Source organism: Haliaeetus albicilla, chromosome 28 (genome assembly GCF_947461875.1).
Source record: "Haliaeetus albicilla chromosome 28, bHalAlb1.1, whole genome shotgun sequence".
NCBI lineage: Eukaryota > Metazoa > Chordata > Aves > Accipitriformes > Accipitridae > Haliaeetus > Haliaeetus albicilla.
Window position 1 is genome coordinate 1,469,808 of NC_091510.1, and position 12,406 is coordinate 1,482,213.

Below are 12,406 nucleotides of genomic sequence, written 5' to 3' on the forward strand. Positions count from 1 at the left end.
AAAGAAACCTCAGTTGAATCTGCTGGCCTGTTGTTCCTATTACTGAGTGATAATCAAGGAACCCTTACCTCTGCAGTTGTGTTTCTGGAACACACCACTATAAAGAGATGACAAATACTCAGTCCTAACATTTAGCTTCCTTCTGTTGATGCTTTTCCAAGTGACAAGCCTCCTGATGTATAGCAACTAGCATGTTACTGTTGTGGAAGCTTCTGTATAGAAATGAAGGGCTCAGCTCTGGCTGGGACCATGCAGCTATGTAAGCTGTTGATCCCCCAGTTATTCAGTTCCCCTCAGCCCTTACCTGTACCATCACTTACTAACTTCACATTAGGGTTCTCCTGTACAATCTGCCAATCGGTCTTTTTGACATGGGCTAGACTAAGCCCAGGTTTTTGTGACCTGATCAGGATTTGAATCCAGCTCTCCAACCAGAGAGAGAGACTGGAGAATCATTCCCTCCACACCAATCAGTGAGAGAGAAAGCAAGCTATCTGAAGTATAAAAGGCAGCACAATTACCCGAAATCTGAGTCTGCACCATCTGGAGTCATGTGTTCTGGGTCTGTGCCATTTTCTAATATAGGAGGCGTTTTCCTGTGTTCCATTGTTAAACCGTTGGCTGATTTACTTGAACTCTGTAATGATGGCCAGGCATCTTTGTTATTACTGTTGGGTCTGAAAAAAGGCAAGAGTAAAAAAAAAAAAGAAAAAAAGAAAATAGTTCAAGTTATGAAGAAAGTGTTTTTAAAAATTGTAAGCACTGGGGAAATGAATCCTTGTGCCAGACAATCCATAAGAATAGATTTATCTGGATGTTATTTCTCCGATTTTAAATGGTGATGACTTAAAAAAAGACTTAGTGGGGTAGGGAAGGGAGAGAGAAAACTGGGGGGAATTCTGTTTTCTTCACTGAATAGACAGCTGCTCTGCCAATGCTGAAGTCCAAACTTGTCCATTTGGGGGATAAGAAAAAAATGAAAAAAAAAATATCCATCAACAGCTTCAAGTATCCAGACCTACAGAAACCTCATTTAGAATTATTCGCTTTATCCCATAAGCATTCGCAAGTTCTGTAAATCATGAACTAAATGATTTTTTTGTTTTTTAATAAATGTTTTATATTTGAGGCCCTATCAAGCCTGGCCCCAACAGATGAAGTTTGTGTTTTACGCCTACACAAGAGTCCGCAGCTTTACTAACAGAGCATGAGACCAGTCAGACCAACACACTGTTCATTCAAGTTACTGCTCCCTTCATTTCTAGTTTAAAGCCGTAATTACTTCCCTCTTATAAAGTAACATGAAATTTCATTTCAGAGTGCACATTAGATCTGAAAGAAGTTCAAGAGAAGACTCAAAGCCCAAGTTTTTGCTAAAAATAGTTACATTCTATACAAATTGAAGCAAGCTGGAATATCATCTATAACCAAACGCATTCAAATACAGTGTCATCTGCTAACCCTACAATCTTACTATAAAAGATTTGCCTTTGTGTTCTTCAGTTTTTATATTAACTTTAGCTTTTCATTTGCTTCAATTAGGATGCTGTTTTTTGTGTCCAAGTGCTGTCTTCATAAGGAACAAGATTCCAAAAAGATTTTTTTTAATACGTAAGTTCCTCCTGATGTCCCCCTTCATTAGTATGTTCTTATTACATGGTCCAACATTTACTCTACATCTCTAGGTCAATTTAGTAAGTTCACATTCAGAATCTGGAAATTCCTATAGCTGCTTATAGCAACACAAGTGTTTCCTACTCCTATTCAGACAAAATTGGTATTACTAGCTACCCTCAAATCTCAGTATTATAAGATTTGCTATTCTACCTCCATCTTCTCACATAACTACACAATATGTACAGAGATGAGAGCCTTGACCCAATTTACAGATCTCATCTTTGCTTTGTACACATTTGAAATAAGTTAGAGATCACAAGTTGATCAGATATTGAACATCAAGGAATGAAGACACATCAGAGCAATGTCAGTCATTTAATATTCTCACTCTTACAAAAACAAGCTGTAATCTAGATGTAACAAGATTTTCAATCCATTAACAGATTTATTTTAAATATCAAAATTCATGTCTGCTGCCGTGCAAAGCCATCTCTATACTAAAACTAACTTTAAAATGTCACAGTTAAAAGTCAGTTTTCATCCAAGGAGAAAGGTAAAGAAACTGGCTTATGTTTTGGGGCGGGCTTTTGCACATGTGGGCTTTCTTGCCTAAGTTCAAAGCTGCACACTTCTAAAGGGCTGTTCTCTAAAAGACCAGCAAGTGTTTAACAGGTGTTTCCACTTGTAGCATAAGAAAGCATTCATTTCAGTTCCTTAGGAAAAGGTCAGCAGGAGAAAAGGGGGGGGGGGGGGGGGAAGAGCTTTATCTGTTCTAAACATGGAATACACCTCTAATTTTAAGAGAATGCAGTCACCATGACTATCAAGTGACACACCAAGAGATGAGTACCGATATAAACGAAGTGGCACTGTGGGATTTTAACATTTGCCTTCAGCAGCAAGAAAAAAAGGTCTGCAAGTAGGACCTTTCAATTAGGACACAATTGTGAAAAAGCATTTATGCACAGTTTCAGAAATGTTTTCTACTACTGGATATTTGTAATTAAACACCTACTATTTAGAACTCAACTTCTGTTCAATTCCAGAGTGAAACAGAAATCCTGCACCCCAGAAACACAGGAACAACCACAAAATTGTCAGAGGCTTTGACAAACTGCCAGAAATATATTAATATCATATCAATGAATCAGACAAAAACAACAACCCGTTGAATTGGGTAGAAAACTGTGAAGGAGAACAACATGCATTCACCAGCTCACAAGCTACATTTTGTACTGATGAGACGGGACTTGAAGAGACATTTCAAAATCCTAGCTGCAAGAGGAAATTCACTTTGCAACCCAAAAGGTAGTGCCTAGCCTTTAGCAAAGAACAGAGTCTATGTCATCATGATGCTGTTCAGCTGAAAAGAGAAATTAACTCTAGACTTGTTGCCTTTGGAGTAACATGCCATTTTTTTTTCCCACACAAGTGCCAAAATGTTGGCACCACAGATTGGCCAAGCTCCAATTTGTAATTTCTTTCTGAAGGCTTTAAAGTTTGCTGCAGTTTCAGATAGAGCATTCTTTCCCCGCTGGTATCATTTATTTTGCTGGGATCTAACTAGGTTTCAAATTAAGATTAGTTCAGACTTTGAACATAAAATAATCAATACTCAAATGCAGGAAATTGTGTATCTGCTTTACTCACTGCAGTCTGCATTCCAAGTCAATACTGAACCAGTGCCCAAGAAATAAGAAGTGGCACAGTCCTTAAGAGAAGATCCAACTGAAGGTCCTGACCACTTGCAGTCAAAGAGCGTATGACGCATCCTCCAGAAGTTGAAGAAAATAATCCCAGTCACATCAGCTGGGATACCAGTTCTCAGAATTATATTCTGCTTGTTCAAGCTCAATTGGCAATATTTTAGATACAGTACCCACTTTCTTGCTTAAAATGTTGTGCAGTGGTGCTGCCAATGGCAAATTATTGTCTGAAAAAATTCAGTAGCGGATAAACTGGCACACAACATAAACCCTGATTACAAGGCCAAGGTGCATGCAAAGTGCAGTCTAACTTTTACGTTCCACTCTGCCCATCTCATTGTGAAAATCCTACAAGGAGCGGATGAAATTGTTAACCGTTTTCATTTCTTTATCTTAAATATGACATTTGAGTGGTTAATTCACATAAGAACTGATGACCTTAGGCTTTCGTTTATCTTTGTATGTCTATGTACTCATATGGAAGAAATCTCTTCATAACTTACTGAACAAACTACTTCAACGGAATATTATTTTAACAAGCTGTAATAAGTGATATCTGCAATTACAACACAGTGAAAAATATTTAAGTTCACTAGATAAAAGCAAGGAACCTTTTATTCATTTCTTGTGAATTTTTACTCACACAAAAGAAACAAACTGATTTTACTTCCAATTTCTAAGGTACTTACACCTAATGTAAGGACTGCACTACAAATCATGACTTAAAAACCACCTACCAAGACTGTAAGGTGCCTCAGCTGTAAAAGTACAGAGTGCATTCATCATGACACCATACCAAGAAAGCTGACATCTGGTCTTTAAAAAAATATTATGTGTTTATGCAAATATGAAATACAAGGTTGTCTTTCAGAATAAGAATACCTCATTCTGAACTAGTGATCCAAATGCACACAGCAGAAAAACATTTCTTTACTAAGTGAGAATTACACTCACTTTGTATGAGAACGAAGTGGTGCATACATCTCTGCATGGAGAAAACTGGTATCAGAGTTCGTCATATAATAGCCACTAAAAAGAGCAGGCAACTTAGGGAATGCAGTAGGAATAAGAAAGTTTTCTTTGGGAATAACCAGAAAGAACACATAGCCAGGCAGTCCAGCATCAGTACTTACGCATCATACCTCTGCAGTGCTGTCACTTTGTTCTTGTTCTTGTCAACTGTACCCGTAGATAATTGGAGAAAGTTGGGGTTTAGTTTGTATAATTCTTGCAGTAGTTTCTGTTCATATTCCTGGTGCTTACCCGCCTAAGGAAAGAGACACACACAATGAATGAATACTGCTTTAATATATGTTTTTATAGATTAAAAAAGTTTTTTATATATAAATGTACATACATAAATCCTAAAGCTTAGTAATTGAGCTTTAACAACTCAACAGGGCACTCCTGAATGAAACTTAAAATAGTGCTTCTCAATCTCAGCACAGACATGATCTCCATGAATCTAAAGCTTGCCTAGAAATCATTTGGATGTATTTACCAATTTATAATTTTGGCAATTATAAATTACCAAAGCAGACTTCCAAAGCAGGAAAAAAAGTTACAACCTTATTAGAACTTGCTTTTCAGTTCTAATCAAGAGCTTCACAATATACCTTCTAAATCACAAAAGGCTAAATCTCCAAGGCAGTCTGCATTTGATGTATCAACCATACTAAGCTTTTCAGAAGACAGGAGGGAGCAAAGAGTCTCTCTTTTAAACCCAAAGTTCCAAGATGGAAGTAATTTCTATTGGCCTAATAAAAACAGCTGAGGTGGTCTGAGTGTTAACTATCATGTGACAAGGAGTATATTCTGAGCAATAACTGATAAATCATTCTTTTTTAAAAACTGAAATATTCTTTTAACAATTGAATTAATTGAGAACAATTTCTTGCTTTCAGAAATTGAGGACCACCAATCCAACTCCAGAATACTGAATCGGGTAAGTGAAGGAAGAGAGTAATTTTCAGTCTAGCTTATCTATAACATGTGGCTAAATATTTAAAACAAAACCAGCAATATCCACCCTCTTTCCTAACCTTTAAAGTGACATCTGAAACAAATTCAAGATGAGCATTCACATTTTCTGTAGGTTGTAATTCTTATGTTGGAGTGGTATAACTATTGCAAGTTAAGTATTGTAATTAGTTGAATCAAGATGCAAAATAGAACAGCGAATTTGAAGTTGTCAATAGCTTTTGTCTAGAGTTTCCAGATACTAAGAGATGTCCCTTAGCAAAGCAAACAAGTGCCAAGACTTATGGTCAGGCCTTCTGAATCTTAAGTCTGGAACACATATGTTATTATCTATCACATCTTCCGTATTGATTTAAAAGCCCTCACACTACTTGTACAACTAAAAATTAACATTTGTACATTACTTAATTCATTCCCTTTATAAATATTTTGTTGGAACAGGAATGGAATTGATGCACAGGCAACGTTTTTCTGGGAGGATGTCCACATTACAACCTAAAAGACAACTATGACTTGCTTTTAAAAAAAAACAAACAAACAAAAACTAAACAGGAATATTTGACAAAATTCAAAAAACAGTACTGCTCAGAAACTAAATTCCCTTATGGGCTCCTTTAGAAGGCCAACTGCATATCCCATTTGAATACTCCAAGTCAATCAAACACTATAAATGTCTCCAGTTTTTTGCTACTTAGTTCTTCAGTTCTTCATTACTGTTTGATTCTCAACGCGTCTTTATGTAGTCAACCTACACAACCCTCAAAAGGACACTGAAACATCTGGTGTATGCGTCATCTTACCCAACTTTGTCAGTGCCTACACTCAAGCTACTATCTACAGTAGAAAAAAGTGTGGTTCTAGAGTGTGGTTCACCTAAACGTAAACCTTATGGCATATACTGCACCCTGGAAACACTTCTCTCGCCACCCACCATGAATAGAATATAAGCAACTAGCTTAGATGCACAGATCCGCACTGCAAACATTAAGCAGCTGAGTAAGAAGAAACCTCCCTGGATAGCTCATCTTGCTTAAGACTTCAGTGGCAAAAGACTGAACGTCATGGCCAGGAACATCAGGCCAGTCCTAAGCTCACTTGCCTGTCACAAATGTAAGAAAGAAACAAGATGAAAATCCTACATAGGAGCTTGCAGTAGTGATGCTTTATTTGTAACAAGCAATCTGGAGACCATACTTAGCATCTCCAACCTACCTTACCTAAATTCCCAGTTTCACTTTCAGAGACTTCCTGGAGTTCTGCCAGTTCTTTTCCATTTGTCACAACATTTAGCTCTATTAACAATTATTGAGCCTAGAACCTAAGTTCACCCATTGACAATTTTTTTTGTTTTAAAATAGAGAATCAAAGTCTGTGACAATGAACATTCAATATCATTAAACGGACCTGTAAATTCATTCACACTAACCCAAACTCCAGAAAGCTGGTGCAGTGAAAGCAAATGTACTTTTCAATAGTTGTGTAATTTCCAGTGATTTCCAAGAAAGCAATATGAAATCAAGAAGAAAGATTAAGGAATGTAAAAAGGAACAGGAAAGGAAGATTCATTTAAGTTACCAAGATCAAGTATAATCCACTCAAGACGTCCGAAGGAACTCATATGTGAAATTGAATTCCTGGCCAAGCTACGTAGCCTATCAATTTTAACTGGTAGTTAGGCCAGAGGACTGACAGATTGCCATTGCCTCCTACAAAAAGGGCTGTAGAAAACATCCTATGAACTACAGACTGCTAAATTCAACCTCCATCCCCCCTAAAATCATAAAGTCTACCTTAAAAAAAAACCCAAACAAAAAAAAGACAGAAGTTCATGGATAAACACAGTCTGATGGGAATGAATGTGAACATCTTCTGTAAAGGGGAATCCTATTTCACTAACACGATGGAATTTTATGACAGTGTCCGTGTTTTGGTTTGTATGGCGGGGTTTTGGTAGCGGAAGAGGGGCTGCAGGGCAGCTCCTGCGAGAAGCTGCTCGAAGCTCCCCCGGCTCCAAGTCAGATCTGCCACTGGCCAAGGCCGAGCCCATCAGCGATGGTGGTAACATCTCTGGGAGAACAGATTTCAGAAGGAGAACCTGCAGTGGGGGAGGAGGTTGGAATGCAAGAGAAACCCCTCTGCAGATACCGAGGTCAGTGAGGAAGGAGGGGAGGAGGAGGGGATGCCCCCGCAGCCCACGGCGAGGCGGCAGGCTGTCCCCCCCAGCCCACGGAGGGGAGCGGGGGAGCGGATGCCCACCTGCAGCCCGGGGAGAGAGGAGCCCATGCCGGAGCAGGGGGTGGATGCCCCACAAGATGGCCGCCGCTCCCTGGGGAAGCCCACGCTGGAGCAGGCTGTGCCTGAAGGACTGCAGCCCGCGGAAGGGACCCATGTTGGAGCAGTTCGGGAAGAACTGTCTCCCTTGGGAGGGACCCCACACGGGAGCAGGGGACAAGTGCGGAGTCCTCCTCCCCCTGAGGAGGAAGGAGCAGCAGAGACAAGGTGGGATGAACTGACCCCAGCCCCGTTCCCCGTCCCCCTGTGCTGCTGGAGGGGAGGAGGAGGAGACAACTGGGAGTGGAGCCTGGGAAGGAGGGAGGGGTGGGGGGAAGGCATTCTAAGGTTTGGGTTTGCTTCCTAATATCTTTATTTTTATTTGATTGGTAGTAAATTAAATTGATTTTGTTTCCTCCCCAAGTTGAGTCTGTCTTTTGCCCGTGACCATCATTGGTGAGTGATCCCTCCCTGTCCTGGTCTCGACCCATGAGCGTTTCTTTATATTTTCTCTTCTCCATCCCACCCGGGCCAGGGCAGGGGTGAAGTGAGCAAGCAGCCTCCTGGTTCTTTGTTGCTGGCCAGGCTGAAACCACAACAATCAATAAGCATAAAGAGGATCCACAAAGTTTTCAAAGAAGCCTTTGATAAGGTTTCATACCAGAAGTTATTTACAAAGGTGCCCTGGGATAGAGGCAAGGTTCTTGTGTGGTTCAAAGATAGAAAGGCAAAGGTAAAACTTACTGGTCACTCCTTTAGGTTGCAGAAGCAAGAGAGGATGACTGATGACTGGCATCAGTTTTATGCAATATCATCAGCATGTACGAGAAAGGAATGAAGAGCGAGTTCTTTGCTGACAATACCAAACTCTTTGGGTTGTTATCAGCATGACAGTTTACTAAGAACTCCAAAAGAACCCCAGAGAACTCACAGGCAAAAACATGGCAAAAAAGCTTCACCAGAGATATGTCAGGTAACACACCAATGGAAAAGTAGCCTAAACCACACTCATGCTGTATTGATCTGTGAACTGGCTGTTACAGCTCAGAGACGAGCTACTGAGGTTGCTGCCAACAGATCTCAAATTATTAGTTGATTAGGCACTGGCAGCCAAACACAAAAAGTGTGCTAGACATCATTAGGAAGGGCACTTAAAAAACCACAAACAGCGCAAAACAAAACAAAAAAGCCCCCCCCCCCAAAAAACCCCCAAACAACTAAGGACTGCTGTATAAACTTTGCTTCCTTCGTGTCATGAGTATGATGTGTCTGACCTCTGCATCTCAAGGAGGATATGGTTAGAAGGTAGAGAAGGGCAACAGAAATTATCACAGAAAGGGAGGAACTGCTTTAAAAAGAAGTTTAAAAGCCCAGAAACTGTGTGATTTAGAGAGAAGGCTGAGAGAGATAAGATCACGTTTTACACCACGACAAAGGCAATGGATAAGGTGAATAAGGGGTTTGCTTTCAGCAAGTACTACAATGCTAAGATTAGGGAACACTTAACAAAACTAACTGGAGATCAGTTTAACACAGGCAAAGAAAGCACTTTACAAAACAGCTGGTGAACTTCTGGGGCTTGCTGCCACAAAAGACTATAAGGTTGACAGTATCAGCAGGTTCAAAATGGATTAAATAAATTCATGGCTGACAGCTCTATAAAAAAACCTAAAAAGCCTAGACAGGAACATACCCTCAAACATGTATTGATATAACAGATCTAGTTGGTGGGAGAAATACAGTGAAATGAACAGGGAAGGTGGCCTGGTTTGCAAGTTCTCCTTGAATTTTACCTCCTATTGCCATTATCTGTGACAAAATATATACTACAGGGGACTATTAATCTGAACCAGCAGGGTATTTTTTAATTTATGAAAATGCAGCTGAAATCCTCAGAAATAACTGCTAATTTGTAGAAAAAAAATCTTTAATAGATATGGACATTATTCCTTATTCTCTGGCTTCCATCAGCCTAACTTCAAATAAAATCTACTTGTACAACATTTGTGCTAGCACTAGGTGTGGGGACCACCTGCTTCATGGACAGACCACAAGCAAAAGTTACAACCTGGATGCAAGGCTGGCATACTTGAGATTGAGTTTAAAAGCTTTACCATACCTCATGTAGAGGGACAGATGCAGACCCAAAAGACCTCAGAATGCACCACCTTTGAAAAAGTAAAGCTTTCCATTTACTTACTTCCCTACTCTGGCTAATAAACATTTGGATGTTGAGATGAGTCAGAAAATCCCCACATCAGTATTTATGCTCTATTACAGTTACCCTCAATGTTTTATTTCCAAATGGTTTCTATACCCTTCACAGGCTAAAAGGGATATCATAATTCAGACAGCATGGTCAAATCACAGTACAATAGTTAAGTCATAACTGGCCACACACACAAAGCCTACAGGAAAACCCAGATCTGCACTAACTTCTTTCACAGAGATTTAAAATAACATATGTTACTTTGAGTTGGTATGAACAACGGGCTAGTAGCTAACTCAAGGTTATTTGAATTCTTGGCTAAGAGTTTATCTCCATCTTTTTGACTCATGAACACTCAGTGGCTTTTTCAGCCTTTAAAAGCAGCATGCAATGAAAAAAATTAACTAACAGTTCACTTCCAATATCCAACTTGTTAATCACCTTTTCGATTTCAAAATTAATCTCTGCCATAATATTCAGCAAAAAGCTACATTATACGCATATTAGACTAAATGATATACAATACATACATGCCACATTTCATGTGTTTCCCATTCACTACACTTACTTGCATTTCTTCTTTTGTGAAACTGGCTGCTTCATCTCCCAGCTCATGTAGATACATGCAGTCTGGTTTTGGACACTGCATATTTTTTAGAAAATAACTGCAATATTTTGTTGTACCTAATGATGCCTGAAGAAGAAGAAAAAATCATTACTTAAGTACTGGAGGTTAAGAATGCTTTTTACAGTACAAGAAAAACAAAAAGTTATATTTGCAAAAAAAAAATCCTTCCCAAGATTTGGAGTTCCATCATAATGCAGTTTTTGATGCCGATGGACTAGGAAGTCCATTTCTAAGAAGTCTATATACTTGAGGATTAGATAATTAGCATGTATTTCTTCTTTCATCCAAACTAAACCCTAAAATAAGAGCCTCAGTAAACATTTGCATTCATAATTGTAAGAAGCCAAATAAATAAAGAATTTGTATTACATGAAACTGGTTAATGTTTTGTAGCAGGGTCAGGAAATTAATATTAACTAGATGATTTTCTGTGGCCACCAATGTAGCCAAGTCAGCCTGAATACCTGTTTACACAAATACTAAAAGGGAAAAACTTGCATTTCCCAGGGAGCTTTTGAGAGGTGTGGTGTTTGGACTACAGAATTGCTCTGTAAAAGCAAATAATCGGGTTTTCACACTGTGCTATTAAGCTACGCAGTAAAAAAGCCACTGTGGGAAGGGGAAGGTGGTGCATCTCTTTCTTTGTCTCAGACTTTTGTTTTAAGAAGTTACCTGCTAATCTCCTGGAGTTACCTGCTAACTGCCTGGAACCTGCTGGAAGCTCACTGAACTTCCATGTTGTAATTAATGCTATGAAAATAGGTCAAACCCCAATAAACTGGACATTTTTGTTCATCAACACAAGAATATCGATACAAGTAAAATTTTATACTATGCCCTGATATTAGTGTCCTAGCACATACACAAAAGAATGTAAAAATATTACCACCTTAAGTGTTCTGCCGTCTACCACCACATTATTGACGCATTGTATGGCTCTGAGAGCATCTTCTGACCGGATGTAGGTTACATATGCACTGGCACTTGGACCCTAGAAAGAAAACATACTTTTTTTTTTTTTGGTCCCCCCAGACAGATCTGAACATTAAGTTGCCTTTTTAGCAGCTCACTTCATAAACTGGTATATTCACAGCTAGATGTTTTTAACATGAAAACTAATAAAAATGGTAGAATTCATAAAAACTTAGATATGATGCATAAAGAATGGGGAAAAGAAGAAATGCATCAAAAAGTTGTTTGAAAGTTCTAAAAATAATTAAAGGTATTCTATCCCTGAAATGCAGATTAGTCAATAAATGCCACATTGCTGCTTCTTTGAAGGTTTTCATCCTGTCTCCCAGTTTTTAATCTACATTGCATCTTGCATCCAACTTCAAAAGTCTGGTTGGACAACGTCTCAGTAACTTAACAGTAATTTGATTTTTGCAATGCTGTATTTTTTTTTTTCTTTTTACTTCTTTAACATATTGCTTAATCAGAAATAGGGAGCCCCAGATTTACTCTGCACACATCTATTTTCTCTAAAGGAATAAGAAAATCACAAGGGCTTCTGACTTACCTGTGACCCCGCATATGATGTGCTGTTATTAATGACAACTTTATGTATTTTACCAAACTTCCCAAAATATTCTGGTCGTTTCAAAACCTACAACAGAAGAAAGTTAAAGTGGTATACTGGAAAGTTAATTCATACAGGGCTGTACTTTTTCTTCTGTGTAACTGTGCCACTTTAATAAAAAACAGGTCTCTTCTACAAAGAGGAAGAGAGCATGTAGATTTGTTTTCCAACATATAACATGGCTACTTGCAATACAAAGTATGTTGCCACTGCAGTAAAGAACTTAAATGAGGGATATTCCACATTTTATGTTGTATTTTTTTAAATTTCTTTTGGTACTCAGACTACCCAAACCCTACCCTGGCAAGATACATCCCATTCAGCATGAAATATTCCTGTATGTATCTATTTTATAATTTGAGGAAAAAATAAAAATCACATTCATTCCAGTTTTAAAATAAACAACCACCTTAAAT

The 12,406-nt window shown here is 38.7% G+C and overlaps 1 protein-coding gene across 8 annotated transcripts in view; it reads right to left on the reverse strand.

Annotated features, from left to right (window-relative positions):
• CNOT4 (CCR4-NOT transcription complex subunit 4) overlaps positions 1-12,406 on the reverse strand; it is an 85,325-nt gene that overhangs the window by 24,138 nt on the left and 48,781 nt on the right. For 3 of the 8 annotated variants that reach the window (XM_069773545.1, XM_069773540.1, XM_069773541.1), the window contains exons 4-8: positions 11,931-12,017; positions 11,301-11,402; positions 10,352-10,477; positions 4,457-4,590; positions 522-677 (exon numbers count right to left, since the gene is read on the reverse strand). In XM_069773545.1, coding sequence (XP_069629646.1) covers positions 522-677; positions 4,457-4,590; positions 10,352-10,477; positions 11,301-11,402; positions 11,931-12,017 — 605 coding nt within the window. The remainder of the gene's footprint in view (positions 1-521; positions 678-4,456; positions 4,591-10,351; positions 10,478-11,300; positions 11,403-11,930; positions 12,018-12,406) is intronic. The other 5 variants (XM_069773544.1, XM_069773547.1, XM_069773543.1 and 2 more) reach the window with 3 other exon arrangements.